This window comes from Paralichthys olivaceus, chromosome 6, assembly GCF_024713975.1.
Source record: "Paralichthys olivaceus isolate ysfri-2021 chromosome 6, ASM2471397v2, whole genome shotgun sequence".
NCBI lineage: Eukaryota > Metazoa > Chordata > Actinopteri > Pleuronectiformes > Paralichthyidae > Paralichthys > Paralichthys olivaceus.
This window is the reverse complement of record NC_091098.1, coordinates 18,756,281-18,781,944: the sequence shown is the minus strand read 5'-3', so window position 1 is coordinate 18,781,944 and position 25,664 is coordinate 18,756,281. Positions and strand designations below refer to the sequence as shown.

The following is a 25,664-nucleotide window of genomic DNA, read 5'->3' as shown; positions in this document are numbered from 1 at the left end:
GACAGCAGTTGCTAATAACACAAAAAGGCACGGCACACGTCGGTCACTTCTTTACAGCAGCAATTTCAAAATTTATTGAGACTGATTGGTTTTTGCAAATAATATTCAAGCTAATTCTTCCACTAAACATGAAGTTAGAAAGAGGCTTGCATGGCCACTGGGCCTGCCCCAACATCAAAACAGGAGGCTCATGGTAAAAATGTTTTTGTGATCAGTACTATCAACCGAAAAATATTTGCACAAGAGCACTTAAATCTGCCCGAAACAAAACGGGTGTAAAAACAGGACAGGCTTTTTTTTGTTGATTATTTAACACATTTTGTTACAAACACAGGTTTATGATAATCATCAATATAAAGTCAGTATCATATTGAACAATATTCCCAATGAAAATAAACAAACCTCAAGCTGCAAGGGCAAACTTTTACAAATTAAAGACCCTCTAAAACTCGAGGGGAAAATAAATAATATATAATAGTAATATAAATTCATATATATGAAGGTATACACACATCACTCTTAGTAGAAGAACAAAATCTAAAGTAAAAAGCGCCAAATTTTGAAATATAGTATAATATAGATATACCCATATCTATGGCTTCATGATTTGCACATGTGAATCAAGCTATACAGGCTAAATGAGGATTGCAATTTGTACACGTCTAAGAATACCCATATTCATCTGCAGTAGAGCAAACAGTTCCAGTTTTGCATCATGTGGAATGAGACAGTTGTGTGCAGATGCCGAAGACGTCGCTTTGGTATGACAAAAATGAACACAGGCATGCAGTTAAGACCACAGAATCAGGGCACAGAAGGTCATCAACACGCGGCGGGAAGGAGAATCTTAGTCGGCCATCATGATTTGTCTCGTCGAAGTTTCATCCTCAAAAAACGGTTTTTCGCGCCTCTAATATGATCAGTCACGTCTCGGTAATCTCTTTCCGTCGACACAGATAGTCAAGGAGCAAGCACTCTCACAACAAGCACACAGGTGAAATGTCATTGAGGCACATATTGAGGGGTTGATGGCAGACGTTTTCCTGAAGTACAACCCGGTATGAGGAAGAAGAAATACGGTACAGGTTGTGAGAAGAGCGCAGGAACGGGGTGGGGGGGGGGGTGGGGAGTCATACATACATCCAGACGTCTCCCAGTGGCCTCAACAGAACCACAGGACAGAGATTTGTTGCTGATCATGGGCTCCTTCCACACCCAACATTAACATTCATAGAAATCCTACCCCATTGTCTTTCTTCTTTTATCATTTTGGAAAAGTACTACGAAAATGGGTCAAACACAAAAACAACCAAAAAAAATCCAATAAATAACACCAATCAAATAAAAGGACATCGCCATGACATGAAGAAAGCATCACAAATCGCATTGTACTGATTTTCTCAGTGGGGGTTGATGGGAAGTGCAGTCCATGGCACCTGTAGCAGGGATGCCTGTGTGTGTGTGTGTGTGTGTGTGTGTGTGTGTGTGTGTGTGTGTGTGTGTGTGTGTGTGTGTGTACAACCAGCACTGGCAACAACATGTTTCCCAGAGTTACTTTCCCTTTATGCAAATGAACAAGTGTGGAGTCAGTAAAACGCCAGCACACAACAGAAACACAGCACGTAGACTCGGCACTGTTGTCTGCATGCTGCATTTCTACTTGATTGTGTCCATGTGAAGGCGAGAGACAGTAGAACCAAGAAAATAAACTAAAAGTCTGCTTGGTTTTAAGATGCAGTCTTCAAAAGCTAGCCGGTCCTTTCACGCAGCCCTTCATTTTCACAATAATACCATAACATGTGCACATTTTCAAACTGTGACAAATAGTGACAGGTTCAAAAATAATAATAATAATAATAAAAAAAACAACCCAACAACGAAACTGTTAACCACAACAATAAATCAAAAAGCACCTGCACACACAGACCGCGAAACAAAAGCACTTCATGTTTACAAGGTACTAGATCGGTTTTGGTTCGATATTAATCAATTAGTGTACATTAGTGATGCAAAAAAAGCTTGTGCGGAATATATGTTTCAATCAATATCTAACAGAGAAGTTTGACGGTGACGCCCCCCCCCCGGTTGAAATCAAAGAAAAAGCAAATACGACAGGAAAAGCGTAAACTGGCACAATAAAAGGTTGATAAAAGCCCCATGGCTTGCTGTCCACAACAAGGCAAAGTATAAAAGCTTCTTTTTCCTTATACAAGATATAAAATATCAAAAAAGGAACACACAGTAAAGCTTAGCATCCAGCACTTAATAATAATAATAATAATAATTAATAATAGTAACATCAACAACAGTAATCATAGTTCTGATAATCATAATAAGACACGTCATCTGCCTCACTTGAATTGTCATTAACTTCGCCAGAAAACATAGAATGAATCCTAAGAAATCAATATAGACTATTTTGGATACTCAGGCAGTCGTTCACACACACGCGCACACACACACAAACACACACAGACACACAAACACAGAGAGAGAGAGAGAGAGAGAGAGAGAGAGAGAGAGAGAGAGAGGAGGGAATTCTCAAAAGAATCAGGAATCCACAAACAGGGTTTTTCAATAAATAGCCATTAAAACAAAGCAAATTAATATTACAATCTCTACAAATATCAAACTCTGAATTTTCAAGCACAAGTTTTGATCATCATCTTTTTAACCTTACAAAGCCGGAGAGAAAAAAAAAAATATATATATATATATATATATATATCACCAAAAGAAAGTTAAAGAGTCTGCATAATCTGTGTGTTCAGAATCTGGAATTACATGAGCAAGGGAAAGGTAAGAGGGAAAAAACAAAATCAGAGAAAGAAAGGCAGCTCCTCTTTAGGTGAGAGACGAGGCTCTCAGGTCCGATCGTCAGTGTGAGAGAAACTTGAGCCGGAGACGGCGAGAGAGACGGAAAGAGCTCATGGTGTCGGTGGCGTGGATCCACTGTGTGCTTGGGTTGAATTTGTTTCCAAACAGGGAAGTAGAAACTGATGTGCACCGTGTTTAAAACTCTGTAAAACTCTGTTTCAGTCTCTCTCTGTCTCACACACACACTTCACTCCCTTGTTTTAAACACCCCCCTCAAAAAAAAAATCTGTATGTACATTTCGTCAAAGTTCTTGTTGGAATGAATCGATAGAAACCGTGGTGGTAAACTCAAGTGAAGAAAAGATTAAGGACCCCACCGAAAGGCATAGGCTATATATAAACAGCAATCTGCACAAAGATTCAGTGATCTCGATATCGTGATAACAGTCAAGAGGACATGAAGTACATCCTTAAAGGTAGGTGCGGTCACCGAGTTGTTTAGGTAAGTAAAGATCTGATCAAAAATGTAAACCACGGGTTCAGGGCTTTGATAGGAGTCAGTTGTCGTTAAAGTGCAAGTCTGTGGCAGTAGGACTCTGCATCACTGTGCCAGCGGGCCGCCCCGTCCTCTGACACACGAAGCTTTGCAATAGATTCACACTCTCCCTTCCGTCGCAGAGAGAGAGAGAGACACTTTCCCCTAGAAACATATCAGCCAAGGTGGGACCCCCCCTCCTCATCCTCCTCCTGGCTGTATCCCTACACTGTCAGTGATCCTTGGTTTCCATGGTGATTGTGATGGCAAACATACAAAGTTACAGTCCAACGTCGGCCATGTCCTTGGCAGCGTCCTCATTGATTCCTGCTGTGACGAAGTAGAAAACTTACTGGACTCTGGCCTGAACCCTCAAGAAAGAAAGGAACACACACAAAAAACTAAACACTGCATCAGAAGTAAAGGAGGTAAGCAGAAAAAGCCTTGAGCCATCTCTTCACCACTCTCCCTCTACTATGGCAGCCAAGGTTGAGAATAGCCTAAGTGTGTGTGTGTGTGTGTGTGTGTGTGTGTGTGTGTGTGTGTGTGTGTGTGTGTGTGTGTGTGTGTGTGTGTGTGTGTGTGTGTGTGTGTGTGTGTGAGTGTGCCACTCATAATGGTTTTAGATCATTGTCGCGCATCACCCTACAGCATTTCCGTTCAAAGGAAGGCCTGCCCACGGTGGGACGAATGGGTAAAGAGAGCAGTGATGTCTGCCCAGCAGATCGCAGGAGATCTTCGGAGATTGGTCTGACGAGGCCACGAACAGGAGCCGGACGGGTTCTAGGAGATCCAGGTGAAGTCCCGATCAGTCCCGTTCTGCTGCTCGCCCTCCTGTGCCGAGGAGTCGCTCTCCTCCTTCTCATTGTCCAGTGCTCCGTGTGCCTCGGCGCTCATCCCTGAGTCCTTCCACTTCACCGCCTCCTCCTCCCCTTCTCCCATCATCTCGCCATCCCCTTCCACCAGCATCTCCTCCTCCCCCTCCCCGTCACCATCGCACTCCGCCTGGTCGTCGTGGAAGCGATCCCCGGGATACAGCTCCTCCTCAGGGGAAATGTCTCCACCCACCTCCCCATTGTGGTCCAGCAGGGCAGCCATGCCCCGGCCAGAGCAGTCGGCGCAGACGCCATGACGACGGGAGCCATGTTTGATTCCGACACTTGCTGCTGACATAAAGACCCGGCTGCAAACTTTACATACATACTTCTTGTCTTTGCTGTGGACCTGTTAGACAGAAAAACATCATTTTAAACAATTACTCATTTACACTTTGGATAAGGTGTAATTTACTGCCCCCTTCCGGTGATGGTACGCGCCCCCTCACCAGCGTGTGCCTCTTCATGTGCTCCCTCCTGGTGAACTTCTTGCCACAGATTTCACAGGGGTAGGGCCTCTCACCAGTGTGTGAGCGCATGTGCCTCTTTAGGATGCACTGGTGCATAGCAGAGAAGCTGCAGTAGGGGCACTTGAACTTTTTACGGATCACCGTGAAGTCATTCACTGTAGGGACAGAGAGAGGGAGGGAGGGAGGGATGGAGGAGATAAAAGAGACAGAGAGAGAGAAAGAAAGAAAAAATTATTGTTGAGTGAAGCTCGTTTGAATAAACCGAGACGTCACTTCTCAGTTATTACATTTAATTAGCAGCATGGTCTAGAAATGTACCATCAATTCCCATGGCCACCCCAATCCCAGTCAAAGCTACAGTTGCCCTGGCAACAGCTCTTCCTCCATGCTAAAGCAATAAAGGCAAAGAGATACTATAAACACACAACACAACAGTCGGTCTGCCTCCATTGCTCTCGAAGGTCTCAGCTATGGACAGCGAAAACACAGACAGAAAGACAAACACAGACGATGACATGAAGTTTGAAGGTTGGGAAATAAAAGCGCTCTCACACACACACACAAAAAGGGAAAATTCACCTTAATATTAAAAAAAAGAAATAACGTTAATACCATGTCCCAGCCTTGTGTAGAGGTCTGTTAAGCCAATTATCTCAAGGTCTAGACTTAAATGGTAGTTAAGCTAGGTGAAGGGCATCCAAGTAAGCAGATTGTGTGTGTGTGTGTGTGTGTGTGTGTGTGTGTGTGTGTGTGTGTGTGTGAAGCCAATGAGAAGCTTCACAGTCAAGGCATACAGTATATAACCATGAAAGATCAGGGGTTTGAATCTATGCGCACACAAGCACAACACACACGGTGCACATTCACTGTACGTAAAGGATGGAGTCAAACACACAGTTAAGGGTCAAGTTGCGCTATGAGTGAAATAATATGATATAATTACCTCCGTCGGCAAATCGACTTCTGTTCTGATTAAAACACGTGAAATCACATCAACAAAAAAAACATGCATGTACACAAACTGCACAACAGACATCAGATTAACACAAACACATAAGACAGACATATTGTTGTGATTATGTGAAAATGTGCAGGACACAGAAAGCTGCAGAAATGAGGGAAATAAAGTTCTCACAATTTCCATAATAGTTTAATTACAGCATAAAATCTACAAGCAGAATCTCATTCCGTTTAGAAAAGTACATATTTTTATACAATACATAGTTTTCTTTATAACCTAAAATGATCTTTCAGTCTTAACAAACAACACATATTCCAATGCTATAAAAAACTACACAACATCCACACACCATTTGCCATTTCTCCTCAGTGGCTGATACTGCAGAGTTCCTGATTAGTTCCTGACTTCTCTAAGCCTACCAGTCCGTTTCAGCTGCTGGCTAGGACAGTGTGTGCTACCTGAGAAATGGGATTTTGTATTAGAAAGGATTTGGCATTTGGGAGTTCTTTGTGTAGATACACACACACGCACACACACAACACATACATACAACAGCAAGGGGGGGTAAATTCTCAATACACACTAATAGACTGTCTTTTTTCGATGCACGCATGCAGCACATATGTGCCGGAGCGAGTGGATTATTAGAGCGAAACACAGGTGGATGTCTTCCCTTTGGGTGCAGTACACACAGTGTGAGTGCACACACAATAAAACCTTGAAAACTGGGTTGTATCAGGACAATATCTTGTTGCAGGGTAAAGGCCTGCTGTAAACTCAAAGGAGGAACATTTGGCAGAAATGTGTCTGGATTTTAAATACTGAATCCACGATCCTGCAGCCTTCTGTCTTCACCACCTCCCTTACTCGTCTCTCCAGCATTTTCCCACTTGTCACCCTTGATCCCCCCCATTTTCTCCCTCACTCTCACAGCCGCACCATTATCCGCCTGCAGCAGTGACATCACTAAGCTCATCTGCTTTAAAGGGAGTCGGCCCCTCTGTCCCCACTTCCTCTTCAGATGAGGGGTCAGGGGTTAAGAAGGGTCGGAGCCATGAAGGGCCAATTACTGTCCAGCTCCAGCCACACTCAGCCACTAGAAGACGCACAGATCTGCGACAGAGCAAGAAGGACAAAGAGAGAGAGAAAATGACACCACCCTACGCCCATCCGAGCAGATACAGCTCTATTGTTTTTAGCTGGTTTTGTCTCTTTCGGCACATCCCCTCCATCTGCACTGAACTCCCAGCACTGACCCAAGACAATTGTGTCAGGCTGATGACTGGAGACAAGCTCCTACATGTCCAGTGGAGGTGGATCTGAGGTAGAATCACTTTCTATAACCACAGATATTTTAAATCAACATCTTTTATGCCAATAATAAATATTTTAAATGCTAATTGAGTTGCACTGCCAGGGAAAATAAATGTGATTTGGGTCTCACCGCTGCAATACTACATAGTTCCTGCAGGTGGTGTGGTTGCGTGGTCCGTGAGCTACAGGAAAGCCGAGCAGATATGAACTGTGTGTGTGTCTGAGTGTCTTTGTGCCCATAATGCAGGCAGGGGTGGACACAAAGATAAAGATCTCTCTGCCTAAAAAGGAGAGAAGACTTAAGTCAGACGGGTGACTGGCGACAGCGAGTCAGACAAGTGGTTTAGAGCTGGGGTGGGGGGGGTGGGGGTGGGGGGTTTCACAACCCCCTGTTCTCTGCACCCGCAGCACAAAATACCTTCAAGCTATTCACAAACCCTAACAATACTGTGTACAGCCAAAAGTTTGTTTAAAAGATTAGTTTTGCATAGCAATTCTGAACCTCTGACATGTTAGATCATATATCATGAAAAGTATGAACAAGTTGTAAAAAAAAAAGTCTCTATGGATTAATAACGATGTCAACAGATATTTTGATCTCCTCAGTGCAGAAACTACAAATCGTTTTTGGCATGAACAAACAACACAAGTAGGGATACAATGCTAATTGAGGGGTTATGGATGTGTGTACATAAACCTGCAGCCCATGCATTCAGTCTTCCACATTGATACTGTGATTATGATGGTCAACTTTCATCTCTTGAGAAAGTCGCCACAGTGGATATATAACCCCGCCTCTGGACATTTCCATCCCAGCGCTGCCTCCAAGTATCGTTCCTGGCACTGACCCCACCTGGCAGCACACTTTAACGTGTGTCGCCAGGTTCTTTTGAGTGCTAAAGGCCTTGGCACAGGCGGGGCAGGTGTGCCCTCTCTCTTTAGAGTGCACGGACGACAGGTGCCTGTGCAGGTCTGTGCGGTCTCTGAAGTGTTTCAGACAGTATACACACTGCATCAGCTTCTTCTTGAAGTGGATCGTCTTCTCGTGTCGGTCTGCGTTGGACTTGAGTGTGAAGCTGGCGGGGCACTGGGAGCAGAGGTAGCGCGCTGGCACAGACTCGGTCACAGCGGAGCGGTAGAGGGACTGGTGGTACGGGAGAGGCTGGGACTGCGGCTGGTGACGGGGCTGGGTGGGCTGCGGACCCTGCATTTCCCAGTCCATGGACAAGGCCATCAGAGACAGGGTGTGGCGGTATTCGTGTTCCCTGAGATGCTCCAGGCTGCTGAACAGCCGTTTGCACAGGGAGCAGGCGAACCCCTGTGAGGCCCAGGCGCCAAGCTCTGACAGGACTCTTTCCCCTGATCCAGCCTCTTCGCCCTGCACCATCAGCCCTCTAGTCCCTCTGCCAGCCTCGGACACTGACGCAGGTATCATCCCACCAGCACAGCTCCCATCGCCCATCTGATCCTTCTCGACAGGAGACTGGTCACCTTCCAAGCCTGAGATAGCAAGAAGCAGGGTGACAGAATGAAATAGATATGTATGGCATAGGATAAAAAAACACTCTTTAGTTATGATTTATTTGGATACAGCCTGAAACGTACCTGTGCTGTATTCTTTCATATCTTCTTCATCCTTTATAACCTCCTGCAAACACAAAACAATTCATTATGCCACACACACACACATTCATACAGGCTGTATGGAATATTGTCTGGGCATGCAGGAGGCAGGCAGGTGTAAGAAGCTGTGAAGACATTTTTTTTTATCTGTGAGAGACACTGAAACACACATGAAAACAGAAAAGAAAAAAAGAAAAGAAGAGAAACGACAGGTCAGAGTGATTTAAAGGGATGAGGAAGCAAAAACAGTAAAAGTGTCGTACAGTAAATAACTGACAGTTCCTGGATGCTGGAGCTGTCTTATGGAACGAGCTCTTGCGTTGATCTACAGTATTAATAATATAATCCCTCTGTTCCTCATATACTCAACCCCCACTCGGATGCACCCGTCCCCACTTTCTTCTCCCGTCTACATTCCAACTCGACTGTATCCGTCCTCCATCTACACCATGCTCCTGTCATTCCTTCACCCCCCCACCCTTTTCCTTGGCCTCCTCCTCCTCCTCCCCCTCTCCAAGAACAGAACGCTGTGCACTGGGCAAACAGATGGCTTGTCCGTAGAGATGGGGAGGCTTGTTGGGAGGCAGGTCCGCTGAAATCAAACGCTGCTCCTAAATGCTCACCCGCTCACACAGCGTGCGCACACACGGAGAGGTAGAAAACGAGCGTCAACACATGCTCATACTGCCATGTTCACACACGCACACACACACTGAGCAGAGCAAACAATTTCCTGGGCTGTGAGAGCAAACCTCTCATTGTCTACTTGTATTGATTCTACTCAGTCTCATCTCACTACCTTTCCCGTTATCCGCTATATCTAAGCACACACTGCCATTGTGACAAGATGTGTCATCCCTAATCCAACCACTATAAACCACATTACTGCTAATTCTGAGCAAAGACTCCTGGCTTCGAAGGTGAATTCTGGTCTAGCTATAATAAAAGAAAAAAAGAAATTATATGAAAGGTGAGACGAGAGCGTGGAGCTGGAAATCTGAAAGGAAGAGAAGGAAAAACAAATTGTGCAGAAAAGAAAGACAAACAAAAGACAGTGTTTCTTGTGCAGTGTAGCAGGAAATGTGCCAGATTCCACACAGAAAATGAGGAACAAGAGAGGAGTTGAGCGATGATGTGCTTGTGTGTAAAAAAGACTTTGCGGTGATTAAAAATAACCCCATTAACACCCGGCCCCACCCCCCATCACGTCACCGGTACCACCGTCACCTCTCAACCCCTCTCTGTGTGTTTGCAGGAGCAGGGTGAAGCTGCCCCCCGGAAACTCGTCTCCAGTTTCTACACGCTTCAAACTTGTATCCAACTGGAGGAGCAGTACCCAGAGAGCAGCCTCCGCCCTGGAGCTGATCCAGGCTCTGTGTGCTTACCTCAGGCAAGGTGGAGGGCTCCGGGCCCTCAGGAGCATCTTCCACATCCATGTCCAACCCTTCTGCGCGCAGCGGGGATGCCCCGGCCCACAGACCGGGGGCCTCCAGGGGCCGAGGCTCAGAGGGGAGCAGTGGTGTGGGTGGAGTGGGTGGGCAGTATGCCAATGTTGATGACGACGATGATGGCGGTAGTGGTGATGTTGGAAGATGAGATGGAAGAAGAAGAGGAGGAGGAGGAGGAGGAGGAGGAGAGGAGCCAGCCCCCTGTTTGTTATGAATAGTGGCCCCCGTGGCCCCTGGCCGGAGCGTGCTGCAGTAGTTGTTGGAGCGGAGCCCTGAGGAGCACAGGAAACGAGTCTCACCCACCCACTCACGTACAACTGCAACTCTGCTAGCAGCTGGCCACCACAACACAACGGGAGAGAGTGGGCAGGGGGGCGCACAGAGGCTGCCAGTGCTACACTATCAAACACAGTGGAGAGGGGGAGGAAGAAAAACTCTGAAGTTTCACTTTCCACCAGCCAAGGGGAAAGGGTTAGGGCTTCTCTTCTCTCTTTCTCTCTCTTTCTTTTTTGCTCCTCTGCTCTCCTTCTCCTTCCACCCACATGCGTGCGCAGAGGGTGGCAGCATGTGTGTGTTTTGTGAGTCGGTGTGCATGTGCTGTGTGTGCAAGTAAAATGCATATAAGGAGAGGGCTTGAGGATCCTCTGTAGCGTGGAGGGAGATTGTTTGGACAGGAGCCATCTTGCAGCTCAAGTGAGGACTTTTTGTACACGCAGGGTAGAGGACAACTATATCGACCATGTAAGATGTTTACCAGCAATAAGTTAAGGCACACTGGATGAAGAATTACGAATTTCTTCCAGAACCTTTAGCTCTACTCACACTGAAGCTATTTCTGCTTACATTAATACCCCCATTAGCTGGTACCAAGAGTGCCTCTCCTTTTCCTGTAGTGCATATTAATCAAAGTAAAATGCATTGCAGGTTATTGCGGACTCTGAGTGCGTATTTGTGTGTGTCTGTGCATGCGTGTGTGTTTGTGTGTGTACGGCTATGTGTGAGTGTGGGCAGCATTTTGGGGAATGTCTCCAGAGTTATGCAGTGGGTTAGCCATTCATTGCCCTCCTCTGCACAATGGACAGAATCACACAACCATGAGGCTCGACCGTGGACGGATTCTTGGAATGTTAAACTACCGCGCCCGACACTCCCCACTCCCACTTACTGAGAATACACACACACACACACACACACAAATGCTCAACTCCCCATCTCCTCTTCCCCACCTCTGGTCGTGACAGGAGGAACAACATTAAGAGGGAAGAAGAAGACGCAGAGTCAGGGGATGAGCTACAGGTGAGAGACCACAGCTCATTAACAAATGGCGTCCCGGCAGTCGGCACTTCTCTATCGCGGCAAATATCTATGTCGCCTGGGTTTAACAGTTTCGGTTCAATACTTTGCCTGAAGTCTCTTTAACATACGTCTGTAATTTCTAGCAATCTCGTCTCACTGAGTTTAATCTTGCAGTCGTGTCTGGCGAGCTGTAAAGAATACAAATAACAGCAGGCTGAGTCACTGCACATACAGCGACAAGAGCAAAAGAACCAGAAAGAAGAAAATGTACAGTAAGGCGGAGTAACTTGATTTACTTTTGAACACTTGATGAAGGCGCAGCATCTAAAATACAAGCTGCTGTCCTCTCCTTCAACTCCACCTGCTCATGGAACAAGGTTACGACCTGTTTGTTCTGTTAGGAGACATTTACAGTGAGGTGACTGAGCAGTTGCCAACTGCTAATCGCCTAAAAGCTGGTAAGTCTGTTGTAAGAAATAAAGAGTGAAAGGATTGGGGTTAGCCATGACTTAATGGCAAAAAACAAGGCTCAATGACACCTTGTTAGCGCTATCCCCTGTCCCCTCTCTCCCTCTCTCTTCTCTCCCCCATTTTTCCTCCCCTCACCCATACCTGTCGAGGCAGATGGCCGCCCACATTGAGTCTGGAGTTTTTTTCTCTCCACAGTCACCATGTGCTTTGCTCAAAGTTGGAACTGTTGGGTTTAAGAGCCTTTAGATAATGTATGTAGTGATGTGGTGCCACACAAATAACATAGAATTGGACCTTTGGAAAGCTGTATTTGGTGTCTCCTGCTCGGAGGAGATGTTTGGACAAGTGCCTCCAAATCCAAAATCTGGTGAGTGGATTAAGTTGCCTTTAATAGAAAATCCCACAAACAGATGGAAGTTATCTCCATCTCCTGTATCGATATCTATCATTACATGGAGCACTTCTGCTCTTGCTTTACTTGCATTAGGAAAAATTGCAGGCACACAATTGTGGAGGTAGACCTTTTCTGTTTTCTGTAATGAATTATAGGCAGTGTGTAAGGTGGATGCTATTTACAAATCCAAAATCTGTGATACAATAATTCCTAAAACTTTCAAAATCTCTAGAGTGGCTGTGGAGTCACTGGGAGCTACTGTATTCAGGGTGAGTCCATTTTCAAAAGTAAACGTGAAGTGATGAGAGCAGGTAGTGGAAGGAAAAGTTCAATAATGTCAGCATCATCCCTGCAGTTAATTGGATGTTCTCTCTATAGCCGGAACGCAGTGGCCATGTGGACAGGTGCACGGGGACAATCCGGCAAAATCCACTGTCTGACATTGATTGTCTGATGCACGCACGGAGGGGTGGCAGGGGCCAAATCCAAATGATCTTAATTTGATTCAGGAGGGCTGATTGACACACACACACACACACACACTGGTTCCCCTGTATTGTTGGCATTCCTCGTGCTAAGAGGATGTGGCCTGTGGCCCGTGCGGAGGAGAGGAGCTGCGCATTTGAATTGTAAGCCCTGTCAACAAGGCACGGGGTCAGAGCGGTTTGAATTTCTAAAGAGAGAAAAGGTATTCAGTGGCTGAACTGTGAAACATTGATTCTCAGTTTGGTCTGATTGTGAATGTATGAATCTCATGGGAAGAAAAATGTTTTATTAAACAGTCAATTACACTGAAAAGAGAGAACAAGAGAAAAGGGGGGAGGAAGAGAGGGAGGGAGGGGGAGACAGAAACTCTATGTCAAGGCCTTTTGTTGATATTCAGTGGTCTCTCTTGATTTGGGCCAGGTGACCTTGTTCTACCTCCTTCTCTTCCCAGATCAATACTTTCCCAGGATTTTTTTTAGACCAACACACTTTGATGCTCCGCAGCGTAAGTTAAAGAGGGTGGGGGGGTGTGGAGGGAGACAAGTATGGAGCAATTGAAGGAGCCCGCCAGAAGGGGAGGGGGGAGCGAGGGAGAGTGTGAGGGATGAGTGTTAAGGAGGGGTGAAGGAGAAATGGATGGAGGGAGGGATGGATGGCGTGAGGGGGAGTAAGAGAGGGAGGTGGGGAGAGCAGGAAGGATGTTGAGCAGGGGTGAAGGAGAAGCGGGGAGGAGAACAGGAGGGGGGGTGCACAGAAGGAGGGAGGGAGGCAGGGAGCAGCGATATGTCAAACCGGGCAGACTTCTCCTCCGCCCAGTAATCTGAGGTACACTGTTTGTTTATTTTCTGTCCTCATTTAGACACAGGGACAGACTCGGGGAGGGAGGGAGGGAGCTTGTTGGCCATCTCGACAAACCCATTTCCCCAACCCCTATTGTGCAGGGAATTCAAAATAGGGTACGGCTAACCAAAAAACCTCCCCCAAGGTTCCTCTGGTGACTGCTGAAATACAGCCATACGACTCATTCAACAAGTTTTCCTTTTTCCAAACAGGGGAGCAAATGATTAACATTTCTTGAATTCTCCAAATGTTCTATTCATATAGTCAAGGCTGAGTGTATCTGTAAAGTGTATCAAAAAGCCTCCTCTCTTTTCGGCAGCTCGTGAGGCTGTCTATCTGTGCTGTGACAGCATCTGATTCTCCTCTTTAAGCCAACAGAAACATCTCAATCCCACACACTTAACACTTGCACAAAAGGGGTGATGTGATGTGGCGTGCGTGTGCGAGCACGTGCGCGTCTCGTGCGATTGTGAGTGTGTGTTTTGGTCTATTCAGTCCTGGCCCTGTCTTTCATTTTGTATAGGTGAGTGGGGCTCAACTCAAAAGGCATGACGAGGCTTGGAGTTGTACCCTTCCTCTGCTTTTCTTCTGCTCACAAAGACGGGAGAATTCGGGACAAAAGATCCAATTACGAGCCAGTAAAAGCAAAGAAACACAAACACACGAGTCAAACACGCACAAACACACAAGTGTGCCCACGCGGACATGGACTCAAGCAAATGTTCGCTCGCACAAGTACACACACACACACACACACACACACACACACACACACACACACACACATCCTCTGTACACACACACAGACACACATCTACTGTACACACATTGGCAGTTTAACACCCTCACTGAAGGAAAAGAATGACTGATAGAAGAAGAAAGAAATCCTCTGTGGAATTAGGCACAATTAAGCATGTGTATTGATCTATTATTGATATGATTAGAGATTTAGCCACCCTGTTCATTGATTTGAACATTTGAGTATTTTCTGATATTCTACAGGTTGTAGAAGTATTAAAACATATAAACATGAAACTATGATAAATATAAATTATACAATGTCATCCATAATCACAAAAAAATAGAACGTTATGATCAATAAATTATTTTGATGTTTATTCTGATGTTTTGGAGAGCAACACGCAGCCGCAGGTTTGTCCGAAGCTTCACGCTCGATGCTGAGATTCAGCGAACGTCTAATGTCTGAGCAGTTGCTGCAGTTCTGTTGTGTTATTTTGCTGCTGTGAAGTGCAGCTGTAAACCCACTTATACGCACAAAGAAACTGTCACATAAACCAAACAAATTTTCTCACGACAGTGAGAGCGATCCCAGCAAAATGTTCTCTCACTGAGTCACCGCTGACTATTCATCACTGGCACTACCACACACTCAAGTGGCACCTTGTGCGCATTCAAACACACACACGCATTCATAATACAGTGGCTGATAAGGTAAATTCTCTGCAGCAGGAGACACTCATGTCAAGCTTGTACATGTTTAACGTCTCACAGGTGACACTCAACCACACACTGGTAGATTTTTGTGTACATGAGTGGTAGGTTATGATGATATGTGTGGCTGGTTGAGTGTAAGTGTGTGTAACGATCAGTGTGGGTAAATAGTGACTTACACGACAGGGAGTGTCCTCCTTTGGGCAGGTACTCATAGAGCAGGGGGTTATCATCTCCCATCATCTCAGCCCGCAGTGACAACAGGCTGTTCTTACTCATCAGTGCCGCCTTCAGATTGGCCACGGAAGAGATGCTCCCGCCCCCGGCTCCTCCCCCGCCGTCCTCCGATTCGTTGGCGCCCATGAAGCCCGGCTCCGTGGTGAGGGCCTCTTCCTGTTTGAGGAAGAAGTCGAGGCGTTCGCCGCGGCTGTCTGAGCTGTTGGGTTCGGTCACGTCTGCCCCTAAAAAGAAATGAGGTAACAAAAGATGAGTGGGGCTCTTGTGTTCTGCAACCACTGACTGACAGTGAAAATAACACAAACTAAAGTCGGGAAATTCAAGTAGGTGGAAAGGGACAAAGCCTCGAAACATATCATACAGTGCTGTTTTTACTAAATTTGAGGGATTACATACGTTTTAAAAGACGGACAATCACGACACGTTGAAACCCTTTGAAAAGGGGATGGTGGTAAAAGTGCAAAAACCTTTAACATTGTACTTGAAAAGTTGTCACTTTGCTGATTTAAGTGTTTTTAACTTGACAGAAACTACAGAGGATAAATACAAAAAAAACCTAAACAAACTATTTTTTTGAAACCTCTCAGCCGAGTCATCGCTTACACCCGGTGTTTTCAGAAGCAACTACCAACACGTCACCACTCTGATTCATCTCTCTTTCTCCTCAACTCCCGAACATACCTCATCATCGCCAGTCAACAAAAATACATGGAGATCATAAGAGACGTGAGAGAGAGAGGCAGACAGACGGTGTGTGTGTGTGTCTGTGTGTGTGTCTGTGCAATATGACTCTGTGTGTGTTTTTGGCCGTCAGTGTCATTGAAAGGAGAGCGCGTAGAAAAGCTGTCAGCAGTAGACATGTCGCTGGTGATTCCACTGTAGATCTACAAGACTGTCAGACCACACTGCCGACGACGGCTCCGCTCAACACTACCCCAGACACACTCACACACAAACACACACACTTTCATTGCCTCCTAATTGACATTGTACTGATGACAGCTTTCTCTCTTGAAGACTCAGACAAAAATACACACAACGCACATCGCTAACTTAGAGACTTTGAAAGGACGGCTTGGCTACACCTAAAACACACACACATATAGACAGACAGACTTCTGAGCACTAATGTAGAATTGTGCATAATTATGTGAGATTGTTCTGGAACATCCAAGTCTCCTGTTTCACACACAGTCCAGGCAGTGACAGCTGAATCCTAATGGGGAATAAACAAAGTAAAGGCAGAAATGGGGGGATCCGGGCTCACGGAGAACAAAACATGGATAGAAAAGCAAATGCGAAAGAGTGAAAAAAAATTAAATAACAGCAGTGGAACAAAATAGTCCTATTGTCCATTTTAACAACAGTCAGGTAGTGCTAAGTGTTTCCTGTGCAGCCCAGTGCTTGTCTGCTGCAGGGGGAGTCAAGGTGACAGAGGCAGTAGTTTGCCTCTACGTCTGGAATACCGATGGGTATACAGCCTCTTTACAGCCTACTGGGTCAACGTTGACCACTCTGTGTCTCTCACACATGCACGTACAGGGACTGTCAGTCATTTTTCATGCTCACTATAGATAAATGATCATAGATCAGATGGATGGATACACGCTCTGTATGCACTGTTGCGCCCACGTGCATAAATCTGAAAGGTGTAGAGTTACGAGTGAGATACCGAAGGACGCGAGGAAGGAGATGGGGCGCGACAGACAAGATTGACATACATATGAAGTAATCGCACCATCAAACTACTGGCAGACACAGAGGGAGATATAAAAGAAAAGAGGAGATAAAGATATTGAGAAGGAAGAGAGAAGGAATGGACTGGGGAGAAAGAGAAGGAAAGAAAGGAAAAAAGGCAGGGGAGTGTAAAAGCGGGGGTGCTGAGCTGTGGAGGAAGCACAGAAGATGTACATGCATGCAACCACGCACTCCTCCATCCCACACACACACACACACACACACACACACACACACACACACACACACACGCACGCAACACACACACACGCACAAACAAAGTTAATTAAGGAGGGGGTGTAGGGGTTGGCGCAAGGGGGCATAAGGTGCAGGAATTCATTAGAGCTCTGCCCCCTCCTTCAGTGGGCAGCCCGGCAGCCACAGGAGTCAATCAATAACATAGATCTGCTGTTGGCCAACAACAAACACACACACACACATACACACACACACACATGCACCAACACACGCACACATGTATGGAGAAAGAAGAGGCAGACAAATGGAAGGAGAGGAAGCGAAGGAGAGACAGAAAAGAGGGTCACCTCTGACCCCCATCTCCCTCCACTCATCTGTTCATTGGAAGAGTGAATGACCCCTGACCACTTTTCCCAGCATCCCCTGGACACGTGCATCTACAGATGGAACATGTCCTCCCTCCTCACAGTCATACAGTAACAATACTTCAGTCACACGCTGCAGATTCAATGGCAGAGTTATGGAAATGTGATTGCTGGGTCTCTCCTCACAGGAAACTGTAAAATATCTTGTGTGAGAAAATTGTGTGAAATTGATACATATACATTTTAGGCATTAGAAAAGGACTCTGCCCTGCCGACTCTTCATTGTGCAAAATACAGTATCCTGCTTTCTGAGAATTGATCCACATTTGCCAGACTAAGTGTGAGATATTAGAAATTAGTATTCATCTGACCACAAACAGGCTCCCGCACCTAATAATTGGAATATAGACAATAATCCTCCTTCACTTGTTTGAGCTTTATCGGCCCAGCGTAGATGGTTTGTTACTTAAACCTCATCCTGTTCCAACAGATAAAATCATTTACCACACCAGAAACAGTCGCACCTAATCCCATGCACACAGCTTATGGATTTCATCATGCGTGTGCTTGGTTTCACTGAGGATTTGTAGGCACACATATTGTAGTGTCTTTCAGAGGCAATAGGTTTAGCCGTAGTTTTAGAGACACTGCGGTTACATCATTCCTTTGTGTACATATGCTGAGTGTTAACATACTGGTTGTCATGAATTTCAATGGCATGGGATATGTCTTTGAACTGCATGGTCTGATCCAAAAAAACAATAGCATTTTCCTCGTTTATTTCTCTCCCCTCCTTTCTTTTGCCTTTACAGTGCAGCGGTCTCTGTACAGTGAAGGGAATTTTCATTTTCCCCTTCATAAAAGAGTCCGAATAATTTAGATTTCTGCTTTCTGAAGAGATCCTCCGTTTAATTTGGTTGCCATGGTAGCCAGGCACCCTTGGCTTCAACATTTATGCTAAATCAAACCCCCTTTTAAAAGGAGAGACAAATATGTGGAAATGGTGGTTCTCTTTGTTCATGTGCGAGTTGGTTTGTGCGTTTGTGTGAATGTGTTTGTGTGAGTGAGCAATGCTGCAATATATGTGGGGGCTTGAGTGGGAAAAAGCAAAGGCGGAATAAGACTTACCTTGGAATAAAAGATGTGTGTGTTGAACTATACTTTAAATGTGTTGTGAGGGATACTGCATTTATCATCCATTGAGAGTTACAGCTAATGGATAGGACATACAGTTTTATGTGCTGTGGTTGGAAGGCTGCACTGTATCTGAGTGTGTATTTGTGTGTGTTTCTCAAGGGGAGTTGTGTTATTAGAGAACACGCTTTGACGCAGTAAAGAGGAGGAGAGAGAAGGTCTGAAAAGGGAGGGAAGGGTCAGCTGACCCAGTTTGACCTCTGATCTTCTGTTCTGATTGTGCTTGAGGAGTGTGTCCGTGTGTGTGTGTGTGTGTGTGTGTGTGTGTGTGTGTTTCAACATATGCCTCCTTCGCCCTCAAATGAAGCCAAACACTCTGTTCTGTAATAGAGTTTCCATTTTCCCCAAAAAATATAGCTTTGAAGAATGAATAAAAATAAGTTTACTCACACTGCTTGCACACACACTCATGGCCTGGCTGTTGGTTGACACACTCCTTTAACACGTCCAGTCACACTCGCACACACACAACACACCACACCTTCAAACCAACAGAGACAGTAGCCAAACACATTTGAGAGAAAAAGTCCAGGGTGGTTAAGCAACGAGTTACTGAGGCTTGTCGACCACAAGAGAGCTGTCAAGAAGAAAGTAGGGCTTGTGTGCATGTTTGAGAATGGGAGTGCAAACAAAGGAGAAAGACTCTCTCACTGTGTATCTTTGTGTGAGCGTATGTGTGTGTGTGTGTGAGTGAGTGAAAGAGGGACAGTGAGAGACTCAGAAAGAAACCTTGCCCCAAGTCGGCCTGGTTAATGGCTCTGCCAGCCTGAGGTTGAAAAGGACAAGACATTACAAGAGCCGTCTTGTCACAAGAGTCCGCCGCTCACCGTATTGTCCACGAGACATTAGAGCGACATGACTCCAAAACTCAAAGTGTCTCCTTCACCTTTTCTCATCCACAAACGACTCGGTCCACTGTATGTGTGATTAGTGCATGTTTGTCCTCGAGTGGACAAAGAGGGGAGGGAAGGTAGAACTTGCTTCCTCAGCATGCCAGAGTTTGAGAGGGTAAAAAAGTAATTTCAGCCGAGAAGGGGGAGTGAGGCACTAAAACAGCTCAAGAATTCAGAGGCAATTTAAAAAGCAGTGTGGGAGAGGGGAATGAAAAAAATGCTGGGTTAAAAAGGAGGGAGGATGGAAAGTAAAAGAGGTTGTTATTCTCTCTCTCCCTCTCTCACTCTCTGTCTGTCTGTCTGTCTTCCTCTCCCTCACTTGCTCTCTCTCTCTCTCTCTCTCTCTGTTGTTTTTAGGGACTAGCCGGGCCACAACCTCCAGGAGAGATAGGGAAGAGTGGGTGGTGGTGGTGATGGTGGTGGGGTGTGTGTGGATAGGGAGGGCAAGCATAAATCAAGCAGAGCCTGAAGGCTTTAGAGGAGGGAGGGACAGAGGGAAGAGAGTGGTAAAGGACAGGGAAGAGAGAGAGAGATATGATGGTGCTGGTGGTGATGGTGGTACTACTGGGGCTCGGAGAAAAAGAGAGAGTGTGGGTGGAGGGGAGGAGAGGAGAGGAGCGCAGCGATTGCAAGAGTGGTGGGGTGAGAGGTGGATGGTGGGGTGATGGAGTGTGGGTGGGTGGGTGAGTGAAGGGGGAGCGCGGAGAGGTGAGGGGGAGGTTACAGAGGCTGTGGGAGGGAGGGTGGGTATAGTGCCGGTGGGGGTGAGCAAGTGAGTGTGCGTCTATACTAAGGCAGCTAAATTTGAAAGTGCATCTTTCTCTCTACGCTGTGGCCTTCCATCCATCCACAAGAAGACGAGGCCAAAACATGTGATTACACATATGGACAGTAGGGGGCAGTATATCAAGATGTGAAGCCATGCCGTAGATAAAGATGGACGACGTGTCTCCACTTCCTCCCACCATCCAGACATGAAGCTACAATATTACAGATACGAATGCTGCCATTTTAAGCATTTGGAGCGAGAGTCTGCGCCGTAGCGTTGAGGGAATGGATCAACGGTAACGTGGTACCAGCGTAAAAACACGAGACCAATCGCAGTTTCACTCCGTTTTTATAGCATCAAATAACTAAAAGGAAATCTTGACTGAAATATTAACACTTGAACATACATGTGATCTGTGAGAAAACTTTATTTAACGTCCATGTATAACAGAGAAGACAAACTGTATGATCTATACTGCAGGCAGCCTCCAGGTGGCGATAAAAATGCTTTGGCATGACTGGTGAGGAGCAGTCATGTCAACATTTCATAAACAATATATTACTGTAACTTCTTCCAGTGTCACCATGTGTCGTTTCCATCTAGGAAACAGGTTCACGTGGAAGATGTTACTGTGAGGGCCAGGGATGATCTGGTCACATCAGCGAGTGGTGCAGTGGAATTCTTCACAGCTGATGAAGTAGCCCTGCTTCGCACTAGTCCGTCACAATATCTCTCTAAGTTTCTTCTTTGCACTGAGCCCTTTACTCCCCCTTGGCATTTTCTTCTCAGGATAGTGCACCATTTCATTCGATGAAGAGCCACTGAAGGGGCAGAAAAACTCTCTGGAGAAATTATCCCTTTCTGTTAGCAAGTGAATGTGCTTGGTCACTAATAGGAAAATAAATTCCCAGATTTTAGTGAAAAATCACCACCTGTTTGTGACTCTTTTTTGGAGCAGTTTACTCTAAAGGAGGAGGTTGAAAAAACTGAACAGTCTTCTTAAATTCAAGCTGCACCACAGTTCCCTAAATATGCCTGACTTCTTACATCATTGTTGAATTATTTCTTGAGAAATTTCTCAAAAAGTGTCCATGTCAATGTTACAGAACCCTAAATCTGCCCCCTTAATTAAATCAATATTCTTCCTTGGCCCATATTACACCCTTCCAACAAGTTACAGTAAAACTGTCTCGATATTCTTGCGTAATCCTGCTAAAAGTCAGACAAACAAACAAACAGCCATTAAAACATAACCTCTTGGGGTTAGGGTAATCTGCTACGACAGCTTCCTCCACTTTAAGACTCTTTCAGCTCTTGACCACTAAAATGAATTTATCAAAGAATTAATCTAAATGTATCTTTCTACAAACTAATGTAGTACTGCAGCCATTTGTCGACTCATTTAAAAGTATATATAATGAGCCTTTGTGTGGATGGGGACACTGCAACATGTAAGTCTGATTGGAGGCTGTGCAGCAGTGAAGCTCAAGAGACAACTTCCTGCATCTCTGAAATAACTCATTTTAATTCAGCCAATCACAAGTGTCGTTATTAGTATTCATGCTCAATCCAACAGCTGATTTTATGATCATAAGATAATGATTTGATCGACATCTCAGCACAGCGGTGCAGGATTTACTGTTTGTCTGGTTCAACCGCAGCTGCCTGATCTGGGATCAATTTACTATTTTATGTTCATTCAGCTGCCTGACAACAGTACGAGATTAATATGTAAATTAAAGAGTTCGGCTGAATTTAAAAACAGTGTTGATGATCATCAAGAGCAAGAGGTGCCTGCACTTTTCCATATGTTGTCAGTGACGCATTGTTATGTTGTCCTCTGTCTGTCTGCAGTCGAAAGTCGCTTTCAAACCTTATCTTCGTTTTTCAAAATTAGCCGCCATGATGCGGACGTACTCAGAGTGGGCAAGTGAATGAGTGAAGGAAGGATAGGGAGGGAGGGAGGGAAAGAGGGAGCGGGTGAGTGCGTGGGGGATGGAGGATTGCAGGGCTCAAGGTAATCTGGGGAGTTAATGCAGCTTAAAGGGACTGCGAGGAGTGGGAGGGAGGCAGAGAGAGAGAGAGAGTGAGAGGGAGAGAGGGGGAGTGATGAAGAGGGAGGGAGAATATAAAAATAATAGGGTCAGCAGGGAAAGAGTGAGAGAGAAATAAATGAAGATGTATCAGGAACAAAAGCCAAAGCAACTGTGGGGAGAGGGAGGGAGAAAGAGAGAGAGAGAGAGAGAGTGTATGCACAGGGAGTATAAAAGCTGGGGAGATAGGGGAGTGGAGGGGGAGAGAGCGAGTCGAGTAAGTGTGTGAGATAAAGAGTGGGCTAATGAAAGGTAGGGTGAGGCTGAGCGAGTTGGCGGGTAGGAGGGAAGTCGACACGGAGAGAGAGAGAGAGTGAGAGAGAGAGAGCGGGGGAGAGGTCTGCATGGGGAAAGAATGCTGGGTGGGGAAGGAAGGCAGACACGTAGGGCTTTGTGCTAAAAGCAAAGAGTGAGAGATGGAGAGAGAGCGAGAGAGAGAGAGGTTATGTCTTAGGTTTATGCACAGGGGAGGAACTGGCAAAATGTCCAGCCTGTCCAGGGTTATATCTGAGGGTGAGGTGGGCGAGAGAGAGAAAGAGAGAAGGGGGGGGGTTAAAGGAGGGATAATGGAAAGTGGAGGAGGACAATGACATCGACTCTGGGTGGGGATGCTGTACAGAGCCTGTGGGTTAACGCACTTTTCGACTAACGCTGACCAGCTCACAGGCCTCAGAGGCAAAGTAACGTAGACAGAAATATTTCTTCACGGCTCCCGGGAAATTCATTTCCGCAAACAAACATAAGTTGGCAAAATCTAAATATTTCCGGCTGGAGCAGATCACGAAACCCAAATGAGATAAACCACATGTTGAGACTCAAATGTGTTCATTAGATTGTTGGTGCAAAAAACATTTTAGATGTTGCACTATAGTAAATCCTCAGAATCCGTACGAGGTCACTTTTGTTATCTCTCTGCATTCACCAATAGATGCACGGCACCATGTGTGCATCTGCTGTCTGCCGAGAGAAGGGAAGTGAGACAAATGGCAACACTGCCTCCATTAGAGTATTTTTTTAAACCTCATAACACCCCTGAACATCTTGTTTTTGCTGACCTCCTCTGATTTAGATTCTCTCCTTTCTGTAGCACAGATGTTCTCCAAGACATTACTGTGGGGTGTGGTCAGAGATAAGACCGGCCTTAAGGTCTCATCTTCTCCAAAACATTATGCGACAGTACTTCATATCTTTATATTCAAGACAAATCGAGTTCTAGCTAGCAAAATGATTCTTTTGTTATTTAATGCATGAAGATGATATAAAGACGCAGAGTCCTCCTTTCTATGTATTATCAATATATTATTTATTTGACCCTAAATGTTGTTATGGGAACAGTTCATCAGGAATTTTCTCAAATCAGGCAGAAAAAGGCAACAAAAAAAAACAGAATTAAGCACCTGATTAAAGGAAAATGAGATTATTTGGTCAGCTAGCTTGGTCAGAACAAACCACTTTGTGTATGTTTGTGTGCAGCGTCATGAAACCTATGAATGCACAGAAATAAACTAAAGACCTTTAAGGATTCCTGTTTCCTAGTTTTGATTATTTTACTTTTTCAGACTTTTGTCGAGATGGACAAAGGCTTTTTAAGAGCGACGACTCGAGGGACTCCATCAAGTGGCAGCCTGAAAAAAGTACAAAAACACGACACGTGATGACACACACTACAGTCATACGCTCCAGTCACAGTGGGCGAACAGAGGGCGGGTGACCGGTTCAAAAAAGTCGATGTCACTGTGATCTGTTAACAGCGGGACACTCCACTGAGCGGTGAGCAGGGGGTGCTACGTGTTCTCTGGAAAGCATTAACGTTGCCCAGTGACCAGCGCAGATATTGCCCCTCTGTCTCTGCTCATCTCTCCAATCTCATAACATTAAGACTGTGTCTCTCTGTGCTTGTATCCTTGGCAACCTGCCTCCAACAATGGAGAGAGCTCTGGCCTCAGCATGGGAGGAGTGCGGTGCCATGGAGAGGAAAAGCAAGGACAGGGGAGATAGAGGGAGATGGAAAACTGGCAGAGAGGCAGGGCCAGCTAAGGGAGAGCGAAGGAGCGGGTCCCCGTGTTCGTCGTGCACACGGCGCGTACAGGTCCACATGAGAGCAAAGGGTTAAAGGGAGGAAGGAAGTGAGACAAATGAGATGTGGATGAGGGAGGCAAACCAAACTGCGAGCTTGGTGTTAGTGATTCAGTGGAGATGAGAGAAGGCCCTGGTAATTCAGCAGAAATGCGCAAAAAATGCACATTAAAGAAGAGAAGAATCAAAAAAGCATAACATTGGCAATTTAATTAGTTTTTATTACCTATGCAGAGGAGGCTAATGCTTTCTGCTACGTCTGCATTTGTTTGTTTAATAGCAGGATTAAGCCAAAACTACTGAACATTACAATGAGACTTGGTGGAAGGAAGTGGTTTCAGTCAGGGAATAACCGGTTACATTAAGGTGTGGATCCTGACCATGAGGCGGACCAAGGGCATTTTTTGTGAGATCGGGCCTTTTGCAACATTTTCATACATTTCTGAGAGGAGAATTCACGGATCTTTGATGTTAAAAAAAAACAGGCATGTTTTAGGAGCTGATATTTATGAGTGTTTTCAATTTGGTGCAGATCCACATATAAATCTGGATCTACTGAATGTAAATGTGGTTCCACTAGGGGAATGTTAGGCTTTTGGCAGAGGTATGTGATCTCTGAGTGCTGTCATTTTAAAAATTAACAATATTGCTTTTTAGTGATTAATATGTTCAGGGATCTCAGGGCTGTTTTCATACACATGGAAATGTGTCTGCAAATCCAAAAATGACGACAGAGAACCAACTGATTGAATATCATGTGCGACAAAAGAGAAAATAGACTCCAGCATCTCTGGTATGAGTATAAGAGGTAATAATAACAGTAATCACACAGTATGAAGGGGGGGGGGGTATGCACACATACTATAGAGGACTGTGTTCATCTCCTCTTCCCCCACTGCAGCCGAGCTGAACCATTGAGATTAATTGCTTATGATCAAATCAGCAGAAGCTGTGCAAATTAAAGAACAGGCCAGGCCCCTCTAACCTCACCTCCAACACACACACACACACACACACACACACACACACACACACACACACACCCCTCCTCATCCCTCACCTCCGCATCAGCCCCCACTAACCCAACCCAAGCCAGACCCAGTGGACAGTTCGTGTGACG

The 25,664-nt window shown here is 45.5% G+C and overlaps 1 protein-coding gene across 10 annotated transcripts in view; it reads right to left on the bottom strand.

Moving 5' to 3' along the window:
• Positions 1-43: 43 nt before the first annotated feature.
• The window catches only part of zbtb46 (zinc finger and BTB domain containing 46), a 60,044-nt gene continuing 34,423 nt past the window's right edge, over positions 44-25,664 (bottom strand). For 7 of the 10 annotated variants that reach the window (XM_069526930.1, XM_069526931.1, XM_069526928.1 and 4 more), the window contains 4 exons: positions 15,162-15,443; positions 9,981-10,315; positions 8,578-8,620; positions 5,829-8,472 (listed from right to left, as the gene is read on the bottom strand). In XM_069526930.1, the coding sequence (XP_069383031.1) occupies positions 7,685-8,472; positions 8,578-8,620; positions 9,981-10,315; positions 15,162-15,443 (1,448 nt within the window). In that variant the 3' untranslated portion in view covers positions 5,829-7,684. Of the gene's footprint in view, positions 4,577-4,676; positions 4,853-5,828; positions 8,473-8,577; positions 8,621-9,980; positions 10,316-15,161; positions 15,444-25,664 lie in introns of those variants that run through there. The other 3 variants (XM_069526935.1, XM_069526934.1, XM_069526936.1) reach the window with 2 other exon arrangements.